This window comes from Sorex araneus, chromosome 3 (genome assembly GCF_027595985.1).
Source record: "Sorex araneus isolate mSorAra2 chromosome 3, mSorAra2.pri, whole genome shotgun sequence".
In the NCBI taxonomy this organism is placed as follows: domain Eukaryota; kingdom Metazoa; phylum Chordata; class Mammalia; order Eulipotyphla; family Soricidae; genus Sorex; species Sorex araneus.
The window spans coordinates 88215161-88237580 of record NC_073304.1 but is presented as its reverse complement, the minus strand read 5'-3'; the positions used below and the strand labels follow the sequence as shown (position 1 = coordinate 88237580).

General features: G+C 40.6%; 1 protein-coding gene across 1 annotated transcript in view; it reads left to right on the top strand.

Annotated features, from left to right (window-relative positions):
• The window catches only part of UBR1 (ubiquitin protein ligase E3 component n-recognin 1), a 154263-nt gene that overhangs the window by 20738 nt on the left and 111105 nt on the right, over positions 1-22420 (top strand). Inside the window, exons 2-4 of the mRNA XM_004609603.2 lie at positions 1799-2055; positions 9026-9104; positions 19212-19322. Coding sequence (XP_004609660.1) covers positions 1799-2055; positions 9026-9104; positions 19212-19322 — 447 coding nt within the window. The remainder of the gene's footprint in view (positions 1-1798; positions 2056-9025; positions 9105-19211; positions 19323-22420) is intronic.

Sequence of the window (22420 nt, the reverse complement as noted above, 5' to 3'; positions counted from 1 at the left end):
GGGACACTGGTGCTGAGAAATGTACACTGGTGGAAGGATGGCTGTTAGAACATTGTATGACTGAAACCCAATCATGAACAGTTTAGCAATGCTCTATCTCACGGTAATTCAATTTAAGAAAAACATAGACATATGCTTTCAATACATTGTCCCAATTATTAAGAGTCAGTAAAATAAGACTTTTTTTTTTTTTTTTTTGCTTTTTGGGTCACACCCAGCAATGCACAGGGGTTACTCCTGGCTTTTCACTCAGGAGTTACTCCTGGCGGTGCTTGGGGGACCATATGGGATGCCGGGGATCGAACCCAGGTCGGCCGAGTGCAAGGCAAACGCCCTACCCGCTGTGCTATCGCTCCGGCCCAGTAAAATAAGACTTTTGAGTGTGATTTCTTGCATAGTAGTATATTTTGATGTATGTGTTGGTAATTTTTTTGTGGCTGAGTTATTACATGGTTGGTATTTACCACAGTTTATAATTCACAGTTGAAAACAGTTGGGTTATTTTTAATTTTGGTGATTGTGGTTTAAAATTATATAACATACAGGTATAGATTTTTGTGTGAACATGAACTTTTATTTCCTGGGTTAAATACCTAAGTCCGTAGGACTTTGACCGTTGACTTTATAGGAAGTGAGCAAACTTCTCCGTAGTTAGACCAGTTTGTGTTTCAGCATTTTTCTTTTTTAGTTTTCTGCATCCTTGCTGATTTTGAATATGATCAGGATTTTATTGCTTTGTGTGGTATCAGAAATTGAATTTAGGTTCACATACCTATACAGGCATGTGCTCTTCCACTGAAGTAGATCTCTAGCCCAGCCAGTTTTTGCTTATTTATTTTTATATTATTTATTGTTTCTTGGGGGGACCACACCCAGCATTGCTCCATGCAGCACAATTGGTTGTGGTTATACACAGGGACCATACACTTGGTAACAGTATGCTGGAGAGCTTACACTTTGTGGCACTGAGGATCCAAATAGCATACCTGCTGGCTTTGTACTCAAACATTGAGTACAATGCCAGGGATGAAATAGACTGAACATGATGCCTACTTAATACCTCTGTAGCAAACCACAACACCCAAAAAGAGAGAGCGAGCAAATGGGAATGCCCTGCCACAGAGGCAGGGTGGCATGAAGGGGACAGGATGGGAGTGGTGGGAGGGATACTGGGACCATTGGTGGTGGAAAATGGGCACTGGTGGAGGAATGGGCACTCGATCATTGTATGAGTGAAACCTAAGCATGAAAACCTGTAAGTTTGTAACTTTGTCTCACGGTGATTCACTAATAAAAAATTAAAAAAATATATATGCATATGAGAAAAAAAAAGAAATGCATGGCCTCACCAGACTCATGCTTTCAAGGAAGACATTCGCCCTAAGCTCTCCTCTGGTCTTGATATTTGTTTTTTTTCCAGATATCTATAGTATAGCATCAGCAATCTATTATAAGATTTTTTTTTTTTCTTTTTGGGTCACACCCGGCGATGCACAGGGGTTACTCCTGGCTCTGCACTCAGGAATTACTCCTGGCAGTGCTCAGGGGACCATATGGGATGCTGGGAATCGAACCCGGGTCGGCCACATGCAAGGCAAACGCCCTACCCGCTGTGCTATCGCTCCAGCCCCATATCAAGATTGTTTTTTAAACCACTCATTTTCTTTTTGTATTGGTGAGGAATGAAATAAGAGTACTTTGTAAGTCACTTCAACTGAAACTTCAGAATTGTGCATTTACTTGTCCTTCTATGTTTTTAAAAATGAAATTGTGATAAAACCTAAATTTTGTTTTTCAGTGGTGGGATCAGCAAGCTGATTTTTATACAACTTTCTTGCATCATTTGGCACAATTGGTACCAGAAATTTATTTTTCTGAAATGGACCCCGATTTGGAAAAGCAGGAGGAGAGTATACAGGTGTCAATATTCACTCCACTGGAATGGTACTTATTTGGAGAAGATCCAGATATTTGCTTAGAGAAATTGAAGCACAGTGGAGCATTTCAACTATGTGGAAAAGTTTTCAAAAGTGGAGAGACAACTTATTCTTGTAGGTAAGAATGATTACCATCATTAGTCTTGATATTTTGTATCAGTTTTACAGTGTATAATTCTTACCTTATTATAAATATAGCATATTTAATCAGTTGTTTGGGTGCTTTTTAAAATACACTTAATAGTATGATTTTGCTATTACACTTTTAATATATAACTTATATTCAAGCATTTCTTTCACTGTTTCTTCCTGTTCTCCAAAAGTATATAAAGAATAGATTTAGAATGGTTTTTTCTTTGTTTGCCTTTTTCATAATCTAGTTTACATACTCATATCAGAACCCCGGGTATATATTAGAATTGAAAATTCTCCCCTGGGGGCTGAAGCTATAGTACGGTGGGCAGGGCATTTGCCTTGCACATGGCTGACCTGGGTTCGATTCCCAGCGTTGCATATGGTCTCCTGAGTGCAAAACCAGGAGTAACCCCTGTGTATCGCTGAGTGTGACCCAAAAAACAAAGAAAGGAAGGAAGGAAGGGAGGGAGGGAGGGGAAAATTCTTCCCTGGCAGAGTCAGAGCTCTGTGTTTCACTCTAACAGTATTTCTGTAAGAAATCCATGAATATTCACAGCAGATGTTATAATTAAAGCATATAGTCTCCCAAGGACAGTAGAAACAAGGGCCGGGAGGACTGGTCCACTGGCAGAAGCTTGCCACAAGTAGAGGGAGCAATTAGGATAGAGAAGGGACCAGTATGACAATGATAGTTGAAATAGTCATTCTGGACAAGAATTGAGAACTAAAAGGAAGGTAAAGGGATATACATGATAACCTCTCAGCACTTGTATTGCAAACCACAATGCTGAGGGAGGAGGGGGAGTAAGAGAGGAAGAGGGAGAACGGGAGGGGGAGGGAGAGAGGGAGAAAGGAGAAAGAGAGCGAGGAAAGGAGGGAGAGAAAGGGAGAGGTGCCTGGCATAGAGAAGTAGGTGGTGCTGGGGGATGAGGTAGTGGGGGAGGAAAACAGGATGTTGGTGGTGGGAAATGTGCCTGTTGAAGGAATGGGTATTGGAATATCCCAGGACTGAAACCCATCGTGAACAACTTTGTAACTTTGTATCTCATGGGTGATTCAATAAATAAAAATCAAAACAAAATAATCACCAATAAATAAATAAAGCATATAGTCTCATGTCACTTCAAGGTTTTGTTTTTTTTTTTGCCACCAGTAGGACTGGAGCCATAGCACAGCAGGTAGGGCGTTTGCCTTGCATGAGGCCGACCCGGGTTCAATTCCTTTGTTCCTCTCAGAGAGCCCAGCAAGCTACCGAGAATATCCTGCCTGCATGGCAAAGCCTGGCAAGCTACCCGTGGTGTATTCAATACGCCAAAAACACAATGAAGACATTACTGATGCCCACTTGAGCAAATCAATGAGCAATGGGATGACAGTGCTACAGTGCCACCAACTAAGATTAGATGTCAAAGGATTGTGAGTTCAAATTTTGATAGGGAAAGCCAGCTATAGGGAAACTGGATGCAGCTTTAGGCTTTTTACCCTTTGTGAGAACAGTTTCCTTAAACATCATGGTAGAACTGATAATTTCTACTCCCTACTCCTGCCTGAACTTTCAACTTTTAGGTCTTAGCTGCATTTCTAATTTTTCCTCTTTATGGAGTTTAGAGGTCACTGTCACTGTCATCCCGTTGCTCATCGATTTGCTCAAGTGGGCACCAGTAACATCTCCATTGTAAGACTTGTTGTTACTGTTTCTGGCATATTGAATACGCCACGGATAGTTTGCCAGGCTCTGCTGTGTGGGTGAGATACCCTCGGTAGCTTGCCGGGCTCTCCAAGAGGGTTGGAGGAATTGAACCCGGGTTGGCCGAGTGCAAGGCAAATGCCCTACCCGCTGTGCTATTGCTCCAGGAGTCTAGAGGTAGAGTGTAATTTTCGAGACTTTAGAAATATGGATAATGTTTTTTTGCTTCATTCTGATTCTATAATGATTTAAATTCATAAAATACCATCTTTTTTATCCCATGCATTCCTTGGAAAGGAGTCAATTTTTGTATTTTGTGTATAACTTGGTGAAATAGTATAATAAATATCCTTTCTCTGTTTTTTTTTTGTGGGGGGGATGGTGGAGCAGTTTGGGCCACACATAACTCCTGGTGGGTCTTAAAGGACCATATTCAGTGCTGGGGATCAAACCCAGGCTACCTGCTATTCTCTGTCTCTCTGTCTCTGTCTCTGACTCTCTCTCTTTCTCTCTTTCTTCGCTTCTCTCTCTCCTCTATTTTGAAGCACAATAGACTTTTATAGACCCGATTTCTTCTTCGGAACGGTCATAAAGACATTTCCCCCTTGTATTAGCAAAGTACTTTTATCATTTTAGAATTATAAAAGTAGGAAAGTAAATTTCTTTTTTTTTTAAAAATTTATTTTTAATTGTATTGCCGTGAGATGCAATCACAAAGTTGCTCATGATTAGATTTTAGTCATATAGTGTCTTAACACCCATCCCTTTACCAAGTGCACATTTCCAGCCACCAGTATTCCCATTTTCCTCCTCCCCCTCTCCCCTTCCCATCCATGTCCTCAGCCTGCCTCTATGGTGGACACTTTTTTTTCTCTCTCTCTCTTACTCTTTTTTCCCCTTCTTTCCTTTTAGGCACTGTGGTTTGCAATACTGTTAACTGAAAGGTTACCATACATACCCGCTTTCAATACCTAGTTTTTGTCCCAAGTGATTATTTTCAACTATCATTGTCATTGTGGTCCCATCTTAGTCCTAAGTGCACTCTTCTGCATTTAGGACTTAACACGAGGAGTACGTCCTTGTGGTAAGCTTTAGTCCTCCTGGGCTTTGTTTCTGTTGTATTCGGGTATTATTCTTATATTGTGTTTTTTTTTTAAGAAGAGACCAAAAACCCTCACAAATGAATGCAATCATTGTATGTCTGCCCTTTGACTCAATTTATTCAGCATGATACTTTCCATACCTATCCATGTATAAGCAAATTTTATGATTTCATTTTTCTTAACAGTTGTATAGTATTCCATTATGTAAATATACTGTAGTTTCTTTATCCATTAGTCTGTTCTTGGGCACTTGGGTTGTTTCCAGATTCTGGCCATTGTGACTGGTGCTACAGTGAACGTCGGAGTACAGATGTCTTTTCTGCATTGTGCTTTTGGGCCCCTAGGATATATTTACAGGAGTGGTATTGCTGAGTGGAATGGAAGCTCAATTTCTAGTTTTTTTAAAATGTATTTTTATTAAAAAACCATGATTTACAAAGTTATTCATAATATTGTTTCAGACATTGAGTGTTCCAACACCATCCAACACCTTCCCTGCACAAGTGTCCTAGTTTCCCTCCCAACCCCAACCTGTCCCCCTTACACACATAACAAATTTACTTTATATTGTTTATTCCAACAAAGTTAAAGAAACGGCAAGTAGAATGATCAGAAAATAAATCAGTAAGGACCAATTTGTGATTGCTATATGATTTTAAATAAGGAAATTAAAACCACTAAATACAATATAATAAAATTCCTAATTTCACTTTACATAAGTAATTTTACAACTCTGTAATCTAAAATATATTGCATTAAATTTTATTTTTTACTTGGATCTCATTATCATAATACTCATGCCTTACCTGTCACTAATAAAAATTTTTAAAAATTTTATGCTAATATATTTTGGAGTTTACATGAAATAGGTAGGCCTACATATGTAAAATGTTTCCTCCTACACTTTATTTAAACACTGTGGTTTATGAACTTGTTCATGATGATACGTTACAGACATTTACTATTCCAACACCAATCCCACCCCATCACCTTCCCTCCACCGTTGTCTTCAATTTTCCCAACTACCTGTCAAGGCATGCCTCCATAGTAGGCCCACAATAGTTTATTTCATATTGCTTGTTATCAATAAGTTTCTAACAGAATAACCAAAAAAATATTTCCTTAGAAGAAAATTAGTGTGTTTAAGTCCTACATGAGGGATTACTAAAATGTTACAGGTTAAGCCTTCTGTGTTAATGTTTTTGTTAGTCGAGATTGGTTGATTTCTGTGTTATTTCCCATCCAATTTTGTGTGTTTCTACTGGAATATCGTGCTGTAGTTTGGAGATCTTTTGCAGCCAATGTGGTCACATGCTTCAGGAAGTGACCTGGGCAGTACAGCTGAAGTCAAATTTTTAACTGGACTACTATGATTTTGGGGTGTGGACATGACTGCTGGGTGGGGCTTCTGGAATTAACGGAAAGTGGGAGAGGTAGCTTATCCTGACTCAGAGAAAGTCTGGAGATTGTAGTCACAGGAATCCACATACCTGAGTTCTGGGCCAGTTAATTTCTCAGTGAGGCTTGGTCCCAAGATAATGGAATGCAGCTGGAGGCTTGAAGGTGGTGACTTTGGACTGTGGGAGTGAGCAGCTGTCAGGGCTCTGTTTGGGTCAGCACGGGCCTGCCCCCAACTCAACACTTCAAACCCCCCCCCCCCGCCAATTTCTCAGCCATGAGTAGGTGTTCAAAAAATTTTTGCAGCTCATTGATCTCTTTCAAGATTTATTTATGAGTCTCCGGAGTGAGGCCAGAAGATGAGCTTACATGGAGTTGGAGGTAGTTAATACGGATCTTGTAATGTTTTTTATTGTTTTCCAAAAAGTCTGGACCAATCAACATTCCCACGAGCAGTGAATGAATCCCTTTCTCCTCACCAGCACTGGTTGTTTCTATTCAGCAAGTAAAGATTTTTTTTTGAGTATATAAAAATTAAGGGAAGTTAGAAGAGGAAAGAACTGATTGGATTATTTTGTGATGTAAAATAGTTTATTTTGGAACTATGAGAAAGGAGATAGAGTGAGAAAAGGGGAACACAGTGGAGTGAAAGAAAGAAATTGCCCACCTTAGATTGGCGTGTGGATGATTCCAAGTGGATGAGCCAGAGAATTTGATGTACTTGGATGACAGTGAAAAGTAATGATCCATACCTGCTGTTTGCCATAAAAAATTACTAGTTCTTCTAAAGTAGACACATATAGTTTTAGTTTTAAAACTTACAAAAATGAGCATTCTATAGTATTAGAACATTTATTTATACAAAGCAAGTTGTTTCACAAAAATCTGAGTACCCTTTTCTTTTGAGTCATGGCTTCTGGGAGATGGGGATCTTTGGCAAAGAGGAATTGACTCCTCCTCTGACCACCCAAATACCAGATTCAGAAATAATACTATGGGCAGCTCCTTGGGAGGGACCACAATGGCACATATTATTGCTCTGAGTAGGTGAGAAGTGTGCACTCTGAAATACGTGGGCATTAGCCTGAAGGAGACCAGGAGAGGAGCAAAGCTTCACCAACCTTCAGCCAATTATCAGTAGTGGAAAACTACTGACGCTACCTTCAGACTGGGGAACTCACTCAGAGAGTGAAGTCTTCACTAGCTTTATGATTCATTCTCTAAGACTTAAACTCACCTTTTGGGAAAGACAGGAAAGTCAGGAAGCATCTAAAAAGAAAATGGTCTAAATATCACCTCTGGTGGCAAATGACTATTTGAGAAGAGGATCTAGGTATCTAAGTGTCCTCTGAAAGGCACTGCTGGCACAGTTGCCAATGTATGTACATCCCTTCATCTCTTTAAAATTATTTAGATTGGCAAAGTGCATGTTTTTCTTGGGTTAATTTTTCACCTGTGAGCGAGATACTCTCGGTAGCTTGCCAGGCAATGAGCAATGGAATGACAGTGACAGTGACAGTGAATTTTTCACATGGAGGCAATTTTAATTGTCTAGGATAATGGTGCTGGAAACTAGCTGGTAGAGGCCAGGATTGCTGGTAAGCATCTTATAGTTTCTTACAATTCTGCTGACAGTCCTTCTATCCCCAGCAAATAATTATGTGTTTGAGAAACTGTTCTGACTAGGTGAGTAGATAATATTTATTTTGGGGAATATTCTTTTTTTTTTCTTTTTGGGTTACAACTGGCGATGCACAGGGGTTACTCCTGGCTCATGCACTCAGGAATTAATCCACTCCTGGCAGTGCTTGGGGACCATATGGGATGCTGGGAATTGAACCCGGGTCAGCTGCTGCAAGGCAGATGCCCTACCCGTTGTGCTGTCGCTCCAGCCCCTGGGGAATATTCTTAGGCAATCTTTTGTTCCTGAATCCCTTAAAATTTTTTTTTAATGTCAATTTTATCTCTGTTTGTTTGCTTGCTTTTTGGGTCATGCCTGGCTATGCTGAGGGGTTACTCCTGGTTCTACACTCAGGAATTACTCCTGGCGGTGCCTGGGGAACCACATGGGGTACAGGGGATTGAACCTGGGTCAGCCTCATGCAAGGCAAACATCCTACTCGCTCTGTTACTGCTCTAGCACCCTGTATGTAATAAATTGAAATCTATTTTGAGGCTGGAGCAGTGGTACAGCAGGTAGGGTGCTTGCCTTGTATGCAGCCAACCCAAGTTTAATCTCTGTCACCCCATATGTGCCCCCAAACACTACCAGTAGTGATCCCTGAGTGCAGAGCCAGGAGTAAGCTGCTGGGTGTAGCCCCAAACCAAAATAAATAAATAAAAATAGAAAAAAAACCCTCTACCTTTAGATTTTTTACATTCTGATGAATTTTGTCTTTATTTGAGCCTCATTACCAATGAGCAATAAGTATTTGTAAAATATTATTATAAATGGGTATAAAGTATGATAATGGCAAAGGAGAAATTTAAAAAAACAGCTGATCATTTTTCCATAACTAATTTTGAATTGTAATTCAACAGTTTGAAATCACGTGAAAACTGAACATAATGAGGATGATTAAGAATAAAGTCAGTATCCAAACTTGTGACATATTCAATTATGACTAAAGTGAGGCAAAAAATTAGAATTAAAATTTTAAGGTATTTTTATATGTAGTTTATGTACCATGCAAGAACTCATTCACCTTTATTATAGTCATCCTTAAAATCAGTGGGAGTGAAATTTAATTTTCAATTTTTTTCAGGGACTGTGCAATTGATCCAACATGTGTGCTCTGTATGGACTGCTTCCAGAATAGTGTTCATAAAAATCATCGCTATAAGGTATGAAATAGATTAATAAAACCTCTAGATTAGGTAATGGCCATAATGGCCATCTAGTCTAAATTCCCAACAAGTTCTTGAGTTCTTGCAAGAAGAGCTTTGATAATTTGAACCTTTAGCTCTTGGTTAAGTATATCCTGTGATAGGATAACTGTTAGAATTTTTTGTGAGATACATAATTTTTGTATAAGAAGTTGTATAGAACATATGAATAGTTCGAAGAATAACTATAAAATGAGTACCTGTGTGAATAGTACTTTGGTCAAGAAATAAGACATTGCCAGCTCTTAGAGGCTATCTCCCATTGTTCCTTCTAGATTGTAATCCTCTCTCTACCTTGTAGTAACCTACCTGTTTTGTGATAGCTCTTTCCTTGAGTCCCCTTTCAGCTTGTTTCCCAAATAATATTGAATAGTTTTCCCTGTTTATGAACTTCATATAGATGGAGTCATGCATAATTTTGTTAAGTAGCTTCTTTTCACTTTATGCTATTTAATTGTAGTTTGTCCATTGGTTTCATAACTGTTTAGTAATCTATATTGTTTTTATTCAGTATATTGTATATGGGACCATATGGGACTCTGGGAATCGAATCTGGGTCAGCCTTGTGCAAGGCTAACACCCTACCTGCTGTGCTATCGCTTCAGCCCCATCCAGTTCTGAATTCTTATTTAAAATATTCTTATTTAAAATATAAAATTCTTATTTAAAATACCCATAAAAGTATATGGGTATATAAATTGTTGTACCTGGGAAGCTGATACGAAAGCCAGGTCCATTGGTTACTTTGAGAATGTTGTAGTACTATTGAGCAAATTACAGAGTTGATGAAAATACATCTGGACCCAGTAGGTAAGGTGCTTTTGCCTTGCATGTGACTGACCTGGATGATTCAATTTCCAGCATGCCTTCTGGTCCCCTAAACCCACTCAGGACTGATACCTGAGCAAGTGCCAGAGGTAAGACCTGAGTACCATGAGGTGTGGCCTAAAAATAAAACAAGATGAAATGTAGGATAACATAGCCTCAGGTAGTTTAGGTTTATTAGGTTACTCCTGTCACAGTGCTCCCATTCCTCTGTGTTTATTTGTAGCTTCTTTCTTAGTGTTTTGTTGACTTGTAAATATTGTTTTTCTCTTCTCCTTGAGTCCTTTGCATAGTTTATTCAGAGCAATGTCCTTTTTGTACGGACACAGGAAGACTTAGCAAATGCTATGCTTTTGTAACCTGGGAGTCATTTGACTCTACATATTTTCCTCCTGGGCATCTGTTCTCTTAACCTAAGCCTCAGCTGCCCTAACTTCCTAGCACCCCCAAAAGCAAGGTCCTGACCAGGGACGAGACGGACCCAGGGCAAGCGGTGAGTTGTATGCTACCCTGGCATTGAGATGGGCCTGGCCAGAGTGCCTAATGCTTAACTATAAGTTAAGAGCTTAATCATGGACAAATGTTGTCATGATCCAAACAGTGATAACTAGATTTGGACCCTGCTAGGGTGAGGAATGATTAATCTGGCCTGAGTGCTGTAGTTGAGTCTGGCAAGATGTTGCCAGGAGAGCTGCCTTGCAAGCCTCAATGTATCTCTTGCTATGTCCATCCAAAAATAACTAGTATTAAGATGTTAATAAGTATTTGGACTAAGGAAAGGAGAAAAACACCTTAAGAGTCAGGAAGGGCTTTGGAATGCCCTTAGGTTGTGTTCCCTTTGAACCTGACAGCCCTCAGGAAGGGCTTTCTTATGATGATTTTGCTACCTGGCAGTGTGTCACCTGGGGGCAAGGGCAAGAGAGGAAAAAGGGAGGAGAGAGACAAGAGAAGCCAGAGGGCTGCAGCAGATCCAGAGAGAGGACTGAGCTGGGAGTGCGGGAGATGAGAAATATGGAAGATTGAATAAACGGTAACTAATCAGCAACCAGCTTGGTCCTCATTCTTCCTTCTCCTGTCCTTGGCCAACGGCTGTCCCGATCCAGTCCACACACTGTGGTTCCAGAGCACCGAACGTGGGCCGTGAGACAGAGCCTCCCGGAGAGCCCGCGAGTGCACACGCCCCTTGTTGAGCTTTAGTTTTTTACAATGAAATAAAATAAACAAACACAACAGCATCAAAAATAATTATTTAGGGGCCAGGGAGATTGCTTAGAGAGCTGGACAGTATAGTTTGCATCTGGGAGGTCCAGGTTTGATCTCCAGCACTACATGGTCATTTGAGTATCTACAAGAGTAGCACCTAAGCACCATGAGTGTTGCCCTCAAACAAACAAGTGTTACCTAAATTATGCTACCTAAATTATGTTACCTAAATTAGGTAACAAGTGTTACCTATGTTATGCATTAAAACATAACCTTTTTTGGCTGGAGCTATAGTACGGGGATTAAGGTGCTTACCTTGCACATAGCTAACTCTGCTTTGATCCTTGGCACAACACATAGTCCAGGTACCACCAGGAGTGATCCCTGAGCACAGAGCCAGGAGTAAGCCCTGAATACAGCTGGGTAAGCCCCCACACTTCACCTGAAGAAAACCCTGACCTTTTAAAAAAGTTAAAGTAATACAGAAGAATATAAATTTTAGTTGCACCTTTTTACTTCACTGAACATTTCATTAAACTAAAACAATTTATTATGCATTATTGTTTGTTTGTTTGTTTTGTTTTTGAGTCACACTTAGCCATTCTCAGGGCTTACTCTTGGTTTAGCACTCAGGGATCACTTCTCGAATTGCTTGGAGGCCATATGTGGTGCCGGGGATTGAACCCGGGACAGCCACATGTATGCAAGGCAAGCAAGAACCCTACTCACTGTACTATCTTTCTGCCCCGTTATCATTCTTATATCTTTATGCTTTTACAAAATGCATATACCTGCTTATATTTACATGTTTAGGAGGGGCATTATTTTTTGGTAAGTGGGATCCTGTTGTTTATTCTGTTTTGTAACTTGTTTTTAACTTATTAATAAATCATTTGATGGTTCTTTGTTGATGTAATAACTCATCAGTAATTAGTGTGATGTAATAACTCTTGTGTTATTTAATTGCTGTCATATATTTTTTTCTGCCCAAATGTCAGCATATCTTTTAAGTCTTTCCCCTTTCCTAGATAATTTTGTTTCCAGTTTTTCCTGATTAGATATTGGAATGTACACTTATACTTAAGTTTTGACTTTTTTTTTTAATAGCAGAAGTATCTATTCAAGAATGTTTGAGGCTAGACTCTTAAGGTGAACTTTCTCAATTGAGTTCAGAATCCAGTTCTGAATTCTTTTTTCTTTTTTTTTTTGCTTTTTTTGGGTCATACCCAACAATGCACAGGGGTTACTCCTGGCTTTGCACTCAGGAATCACTTGTGGTGGTGCTCAGGGGACCATATGGGATGCTAGGAATCGAACCTGGGTCAGCCTCGTGCAAGGCAAACACCCTACCTGCTGTGCTATTGCTCCAGCCCCATCCAGTTCTGAATTCTTATTTAAAATATTGATAGACTTAGGATTTCAGACCTGATTCTAGTAGAACATTGCTAGACTTTGCCAAATAAATTTCATGAGTTTCTGTGCTAACTTAACATATTCATTAAAGGATATGAGTTCATTTTATTCCCTGGCTCCAAACTTTTAACAGTATTTTGCATTTTGTGTCTGGCTTGTTTTAATTTGCATAACCCCACATCACGATTCTTTTTTTATTGGTTATTAATGTGCCATTGTATGACGGTATCATAGTTTATTATCTATTTGCTAGCCAACATTTGTGTTGTTTTAGCTTTTAAGTAAAGCCACTATTGTTAGGGTTGAGCAGACCTCTACCCGGGGAGGCGCGGAGGAATGAGACCCAGACAACTCTTTCTGCAAGCACACGGGGTTTATTCAAGCCAACATGTTGGGACCCTGCAGTGTGCCTGAGAGCCAGCAGGGCTGAGGGCCCTGAACTCAAAAAGCAAACAGGTTTTGTACTGTTTTTGGAAAAAATAAAAGGGGATCACACCTATTGGATCAAAGGGAATCACACCTATTGGATCAAAGGGAATCACACATAGGTCATTTAATTTGCTAATCTCAACATTTGTTAACTGTTAACTGTTTCCTAGCAAATGTTTGCTTACAGTTCCTAGAGCAGTTTGTTGGCCCATTTGGTGACCAGTTCCTGCCCAGCGGTAGGTCTCGAAAACATCTTTCAAAGCAGCCAAGCAGTTACAAAGGCAAATTCAGCGGTTAACAGAAGCGAGTTTTTAACCCTTAACCTGCCCTCCTCTTCACTATAAATTTTTTGTTGTTTTTGGCTTATGCTGATTGTATTTAGGACCCACTCCTGATCTCTGCTCAGGGATAGAGTCCTAGTGCTCAATTCTCGAAGTGCTTGGGGGACCCTGTTTGATGCCAGGTATCCAGAAAACATATTTGTCCATGTACGAGGCAAGTGCCTTAACTCCTGTACTATCTCTCTGGCTCAAACTGCAGTAAAATACAAAAGTATAAATCTTTGAGCAAATGTTTTCATTGCTCTTTAATAACCTAGGATCAGGTTTTCTGGAGTATAAATTTAGTGTACGTCTGATTTCTTTTTTTGTTTTGTTTTGTTTTTCATTTCCCTGTTGGAGTCAGAGATAAAACTCAGTGATAAATTATATGCTTTATATGCACCTGGGTTCAATCCCTGGCATTACAAAAAATAAAAGGAGCTGACCAGATTTGATAAAATACAAGGGTTATGAGTTTTAAGTTTATGTGCCAATCCCTGATTATCTCCAGCACTGTGTATGGTCCGCCAAGATCCACCAAGATTGAGCACAGACCCAGGAGTTAAGCCCTGAACTCTGCTAGATTGTGGTCCCAAAACAAAAATAATAAAACTACTTTCCCTGTTGCTTCCCTCAACTTTCCCTTTTTGTTGTTGTGGTGACTAAGGAATCACATACACTTGGCATTGGTGCTTGCCAGGGTCCCATATTTGGTTGCTGTGCTTGCTGACATTTTATTTGTGGTGCTTTGGATAAGGGTTAAGGGAGTCCCCTACTTTTAGTTATACTTGAACTTTGCAGCATTCATAGATGCCATGCTTGATTATGACACTTGCACACTTAGCCGTGATACTCACTGGGCATTGCACAGTTTTAGTTATGGTATGCAAAAGCTTACTTCCATCTCTCTCTGAGAGCCCGGCAAGCTACCTCAAGTATCCTGCCTGCCTGGGAGAGCCTGGTAAGCTACCCGTGGTGTATTCGATATGCCCAAAACAGTAACAACAATGGGCCTCATTCCCCTAACCCAAGAAGAGCCCCCAGTACGTAGTGTTAAGAAGGACGAACAAGGAGAGGCTGAAAAAAATCTCAGGGCCGAATGAGGCAGCCAGAATGAAGGACTAAAATGACTGTTTGCACTTTTAACGCACGTATGCTGGCATTGGAAGCATCCATCGAGGACCTGATGGTGTAAGCACAGAAGCTTAAGCACGATGTCATTGGATTGACTGAGACGAGAAGGCATCAAACACATCATTCTGTTTTCGACACTGGAGAACTGTTCCTCAGAACATGCAACAATAGAGGCGTCGGTGGTGTCAGTGTCCTTATCAACACCAACTTGGCCATGAGCATTGATTTGTTGCAACACCTAACAACCTGAATCAGACGCTTACATTTGAATAGATGTGGCTCATTGCTGGTAGTTTCTGTCTTCATCGTCTATGCACCAACATCCAACTACGATGAAGAAGAAATTGAGAAGTTCTACATGGAGCTGGAGAAGTTCTATAAAGAAGACCACACCTTCTACAAGGTCATTGTTGGTGATTTTAATGCCAAGATAGGACCTAGAAGGTCACCCAAAGAACTCCACATCAGGACCCACAGCCTAGAATGGAATGAACAGGGTGAGAGACTTTCTGAGTTCATGTTGATCAAGACCATCCATGGTAACTCGCAGTTCCAGAGGGTCGAATCTAAACACTGTACACGAGAATCTCCTGGTGTACAGTTCCACAACAAAATTGACCACATCATATTCAGTCAACTGTTTGCCTGACCGATGTCGCTGTTCCAAAATTCCAAACAGGATCAGACCACTGTCTCCTTCATGTGAAATTCTACTTCAGGGCATGGGGAGAAAGGGCTGTAAAGTTTAAGAAAAAAAACTCCCAGAACAACCACCAACTGGGAACTCTTTGGCACTACTGCAGCAATATGGGAAGATGCTGTCTTTGACAGTCCACTGGTTCAGCACCTCCATGATTGTGCAAGGAATGCAGAGAGAGAGAAAGCCACAAAAAGTCACCTGTCTTCAGAAGCTCTGGAGCTCTTCCGCTAATGTGGTCTGGAGTAGGATAACATAGCTTCAGGTAGTTTAGGTTTATTGGGAGCTTTTCTCTGTGTTTATTTGTAACTTCTTTCTTTGTGTGCTGTTGACTTGTAGATACTGTTTTTCTCTTCTCCTTGAGTCCTTTGCAGTTTATTCAGAGCCGTGTCCTTTTGTATGGGCACAGGAAGACTGTAGCAAATGCTATGCTTTTGTAACCTGGTAGTCATTTGACTCTACATGTTATTTTCCTCTTGGGCATCTGTTCTCTCTCAGTCTAAGCCTCTGCTGCCCTTACTTCCTAGCACCCCCCAAGAGCAAGGTTCCTATGAGGGACAGGATGGACCCAGGGCAAGCGGTGAGTTATGTGCTACCCTGGCATTGAGATGGGCCTGGCCAAAGTGCCTAATGTTTAACCATAAGTTAAGAGCTTGGTCATGGACAGATGCTGTCATGATCCAAAAAGTAATAACTAGATTCGGACTCTGCTGGGGTTAAGAAAGCTTAATCTGGCCTGAGTGGCTATAGTCTGATTCTGTGGCAAAATGTTACCAGGAGAGCTGCCCCACAAGCCTCAATGTATCTCTTACTGTGTCCATACAAAAATAACTAGTATTAAGATGTTGATGGAGTTTTTGGACTGAGGAAAGGAGAAAAACACCTTAAGAGGTATTTTGCCTGCTGGCAGTCAGGAAGGGCTTTGGATGCCCCTAGGTGGAGTTTTCCTTTGAATCTGGTGGGCCCTCAGGAAGGGCTTTCTTATGTTGATTTTGCTACCAGACTGTGTATAGCCTGGAAGGCAAGGTGGAGAGAGACAAATAGGGAGAGACTGGAACAAGGGCATGGAGAGAATGGAATAAACAGCAACTGATCAATCAACCAGCTTGGCCCTTGTTTTCTCCTCAGTCTGCCCCATGGCTTGGGCCGCCCTGGCTGGGTGAGTGGCCTGGGACTGACCCCCTCAAACCTGGGGGGTGGCTGACAGGGAGAGCTGAGCTCTCTCCTGGCCAGCCATGCCCCGTCCCCCCCCCCCCCTCAAAAGAGAAGAGCAGCAGTGTTGGCTGGTGCAGCAGAAGTCGGGAAAAGTATTTGCAACATCCGCCTGTCCTTCGCCAACTATAAGACCAATATGACTGCCCTCCGACATCCTGATGGATCTATCACATCTTCCAGAAGGGCAATGGAAAAGGTTATCCACGAATTCTACTTGGATCTCTTTGATAGCCACATCTACCTGCCCACATAACAAATTCTGCAGGATGGGTATGTCATTCCCAATGTTCTCCCTTCCGAAATCTGACACACCATTTTGTTGGTAAAGAAATGTACAGCACCTGGTCCAGACAAGGTCAGACCCGAATCTGCCACCAGTACTGGTCATTACACTGGCTTGGCTCTTCACATGCTACTTGTCTAAATGCAAGGTTTCGTCCCAGTGGAAAACCAGCAGGACCGGCAAGTTGTACATGAAGGGAGACATCCACGACATCAGCAACTATCGCCTGATCTTCCTGTTGTTCGTCGTCTACAAGTTATTCACTCGAGTCATCCAGAATAGGATTGGCAGAACACTAGAGGAAGGACAACCATGCAAGCAAGCTGGGTTCCAAAAAGGATTCAGCATGATCGACCATATCCACACAGTGACCAAGCTCATTGAGGTTTCGTGATAGTTCAAGATGCTGCTCTGTCTAGCGTTCATTGATTTAAAGGCCTTTGATTCTGTTGAGACTAAAGCAGTCATCAAAGCCCTAGCCAAACAGGGTGTTCAAACTAATACATCAGGATCCTCAATGAGCATATTACGGATTCACTACCAGGATCTCACCATTCTACAAAGAAGTGATCATTGACGTAAAGAAGGGGTTCGGCAGGGTAACACCATTTCACCAGAACTCTCATCGAAGAAATGGTTAAGAGGATGAAGAACCCCCAGCTCCGGGCACATCTTTTCTTTTTTTTTCCTTTTTTTTTTTTTAATAAAAATTTTATTTTATTGAATCACCATGTGGAAAATCACAATGCTTTCAGGCTTAAGTCTCAGTTATACAATGCTGAAACAACCATCCCTTCACCAGTGCCCATATTCCGCCACACACACACACACAAAAACAGTACACCTCCCATCTCGCCCCCTCTCCCCCCTCATAACTGATAAATTTCACTTTACTTTCTCTTTACTTTGGTTACATTCAATATTTCAACAGAAACCTCACTATTATTGTTAGGAGTTCCCCACTAGAGTCAGACCTGTTGTGAAGAGATATGAGGTTTTGGATTTCTGTACTTTAGCAACTAAGTCCAGGGAAATTTCTTCGAGATATTGGATCATTACCAGCTTGTAACTCTGATCTGTGGTCATCATAATATGGCGGTCACCACGCCCTTCACCCCTGGCAAGAAGAGGCGAGAGAGAGAAATACCTTTCCCCTCCTGGGCAGGCATGGGCCTTGGCTTAGTTCTCAGTCTGGAGACCTTCTGCAAGGAGCTGCCCATACCAAAAGTAGTTTAGCTGGCCTCTGGAGTCATGCTCGTGCAGCGGCCCCCAGGATCACATCTCGGTGGCAGGCCCGGGCACATCTTTTCACTCCACTGTTCTTCCTGCACTGACATACGCCTCAGAGACTGGGCCCTATGAAAACAAGATGAGAACATTATTCGGGTATCCCAAAGAGGAATCGAAAGAGCTATGCTTGAAGTATCACATTTCACTCAAGTGAGAGAAGGAATCAGGAGTTCTGACATCTGTCAATGATCAAGAATCAGGGATGCTGTCTTTTTTGCCAAGGCGTCGAAAATTAGATGGGCCGGACATGTAATACAATTTAGAGACTACCACTGGACTAGAGCTGTTACCAACTGGAGTCCACGGGACGTCAAAAGACCATGTGGCCGCCCACTTACGAGATGATCAGGCTTCTTTGTCAAGACCCTGAATGAATGGTTTGAGGCTCTTCGTGTTCCTGGAGTGAGCAGACACCATTGGACTACACTAGCATGCTACAGGGACATTTGGAGACGTTACTGGCGCCCGCTTGAACAAATCTACAAACAACAGGATGACAAGTGATACAAGTGATGCCAAAGCTTGTACACTTTGTTGCAGTGCTGGTGTTAACAAATGGCAGTGCCTCTGATAGTTGGCATGTTGCACAGTGCTGGGGGATTGAACTCATGGTATCATGCTGGTAGGGCAGGTGGTGACCACTGAGCTCCAGATCCCAAAAGTATGATTTACTTTATATGATGTGTTTTGTTTTTACTATATTTATGCTGTCAGTTGACATAATTGACATTTACCTTTAATATGTTATTTTCTAGTTATTTTTCTCTTCCTTCCTTCCTTTCTTCCTTCCCCACACCCCCATTTCTGGTTTTGCTAAGGGCTTATTCCCAGCTCTGTGCTCAGGTATTACTCCTGATGGTGTTCAGGGACCATGTGGTGCTAAAGATTGAACTGGAGTTGGCTACATGTGTATAAGGCAAGTGCCTTAACCCCTGTACTCTGACCCTGTTTAGACTTCATTTTAAACATTATGAATTCTGTTTTGGACCAAAACTATTTCAGTGTTTTTTTTCCTATTTTATAAGCAGTTAATTGGATGCATATATTTAAGACATCAATTTTAAAGACCCACATTGTGATGAGTATATATTTAGGATTTTTGTCATTAATAAGTAATCAAATTGTTTGTTATATCCTGTTCCTATTACATTAGAGGTGATTGCAGCTAAAGTATTAAAAACATTTATTATTTGAATCATTTTCATCATTATTTTTATTGCAATATAAATCAGAACATTCATTTTTACTTTCATCAGATGCATACTTCTACTGGAGGAGGATTTTGTGACTGTGGAGACACAGAGGCATGGAAAACTGGCCCGTTTTGTTTAAGTCATGAACCTGGAAGAGTAGGTACTACATCAGAGGTAAGAACACATATACTTGTGTGTAATGTATGTGTGTGTGTGTGTGTGTGTGTATATATGTATGTATGTGTGTGTATATATATGTACATATATATACATATATATTAGATTCACACACACATATGTGGTGCCAGGGATCTTACCTGGGTTGACTGTATGCAAGGCAAGTTGGTCCCTTACCTGTAATATTACCTTTTCAGCCTGATCTCAATACTTTTTATAAAGCAGTCAGTTGTTAACAATAAATAGTATATAAGTCTTTTTTTTTTTTCTTCTTGGGTCACACCTGGCGATGCACAGGGGTGACTCCTGGCTCATGCACTCAGGAATTACTCCTGGCAGTGCTTTGGGGACCATATGGGATGCTGGGAATCGAACCCGGGTCAGCCGCATGCAAGACAAACGCCCTACCCAATGTGCTGTGGCTCCAGCCCCAATAGTATATAGGTCTTAAAGAGTAAGTAGGAGTAAAATGATAGAAAGAATGCAGTGGCTCAGAGAAGGGACCACCAGGTAAAGGATGCTTGGAGGATCTGCTTGGGCTGGGAGATACGTGCTGAAAGTAGACTACAGACTGAACATGATGGCTACTTAATGCCTCCATTGCAGACCACAACACCCAAAAGAAGAGAGAGTAAAAGGGAATGTGCCTGCCACAGAGGCGGGGGGATACTGGGAACATTGGTGGTAGAGAATGGGCACTATTGGAGGGATGAATACTCGATCATTGTATGACTGAAACGTAAGCACGAAAGTTTGTAAGTCTGGAACTGTACCTCACGGTGATTCATTAAAAAATAAAGAAAGAAACGATGCAGTGAATTATTTAAAAAATGTATTGACCTTGAACACATGCTAAGGAACCCTTGTTGTCCCAGCACCTTGGGTTAGAACAGTGCCACATTTCAGACCTAGACTTTCCATCCAAATGGCCCAGATGGCCATGAGTTGCCTTTGAGCCCCCTTGGGAGCACCCACTCCCCCAGAAAAGAATGTGTGTAGGTTTCACCACATTCACAATAAATTAAAATGGTAGAGGAAAAGAGTCTCTTTCTTATGTGGGATATAAAGAAACGTAGTAAGGGAACAACTGGCCAGAGTTAGTGGAACTGGAGATTTTTTTCTGTTGCACTGAGTTTATGTTTGAGAGGCCCTTGGAACACTGGTGGAGGGGAGTGGGCATGTGGTAATAGATATAGTGTTGGAAGGATGTGTACATGAAAAGTTTAACTATATTGCAAGTCCTGGTCCCTCAATAAAAATTATTAAAAAAATAATAATAACCCCCCAAATTTGATCTAGGCTTTGATTTACCTTGATTAATTCCAGCATTATACTGCCAGGGGTCACTCCAGAGCATAGGGCCATAAACAAAGTACTGCTGGGTTTTGCCCCAAACCTATCACCTCCCCCCATTTTTTTAAAATCTGCAATTGCAAAGCACCTAAAATACTCTAAGAGCCTTGAAAAATAATAAAGACTTACACTTTGCTATTTCAAAACTTACTACAAAGCAAAAGTATCAAGACTTGGAACAGACTTGACTAAAATTTGTGTGGAACAATAAGACTCCCTGAATAGCCAAAACAGCACTAAGGAAAAAAGAAAAGAAGGTGGGAGGGATTATGTTTCGTAACTTTGAACTGTACTAAAAATTTATAATAATCAAAACGGCATTACACTGTAATAAAGATAGACTCACAGATCAGTGAAATAGAAATGAGAGACCTGTGTTAAACCTCCAAATTTAGCACCAGGTAATCTATGACAAAGGAGCTAAATTCATGAAGTGGGGAAAAGTAAATTTTTCAACAAATGGTGTTGGGGAAACCAAATAGCCACATGTATGAAACTGGAACCATACCTCACACCATTTTCAAAAGTAAATACAAAATGAATTAAAGACCTTGAACTTAAACCAGAATTCTGTAAATACATTGAAGAAAACAGGGAGAAATCTCCAAGAAATGGACCTCAGAAGTATCTTAAATGAGATCAGCAAGAGTCAAAGACAACAAAAACAAAACTAAACAAATGGGACTACAACAATTTCAGAAACTTTTGCACAGCAAAAGGAACTCAAACTAGAATAAAAAGCTACTGAATAGGAGACATAATTGTACAAAATACCTCAAATATAAAGGGTTGATATCCAAGACCTATAAAGCTTAACAACAAAACAATCGAACAACTCTTTACAAAAATAAGAAGAGATGAACAGGTTTCCCCAAAGAGGACATTATGATGGTCAATAGACATGAAAAGTGCTCATCATTATTTATGGTCAGGGAAATGCAAAGTAAAACAAGGTACCATTTCATGCCAGTAAGAGTGGCATATATCAAAAAGTTTGGAACTAGCCAGTATTGGTGGGGGTTATGGTGAGTAAAGAACCCTTGTTCACTGTTGATGGGAATGTCATTTGCTTCAACTTTTATGGGAAGCAATATGGACATTGTTCAAAAGAATAGGAAGAGAACTCCCATATGATCCAGTGATACCACTTTTTGGCATGTACTCCCAAATCACAAAAACGTTAATTTGAAAGGACATAATGCACACCTATGTTCATTGCAGAACTTAGTATGATAGCCAAGATATGAAAACAAATGAAATGGCCAACTATGGATGAATGGATCAAAAAAATTGTAGTATACATACATAATAGAATACGGTGCAACTCAAGAAATCATGCAATTTGCCACAACATGAATGAAACTCAAGGAAAACATGTTGCGTGGAGTCAATCAGAAGGAAAGGGATAGACACAGAATGTTCTCTTTTGTAGTGGTCAAGGCAGAAGAATTAGAAAGGTGATCCACTGAACTTAGTTGGGGGGGTAGGGGAAGTGGTTAGGATATACTAAACTACTTTTATATATTAAATACTATGTTAATAATAAAACTACTATTAACGGTGTCAATAAAGATTTTTATAAGTGTGATACTGGCAAAATGGAAAACATAGATTAATGAAATACATTTGGGAGCACAGAAATAAACTTGCGTATCTGTGGTTACTTCTTTTTTCAACAAGTGTTAACAAAGCCTTCATTAGGAAAAGAGAAGTTGTATACTAATTTGTTTCAGGACAACTGG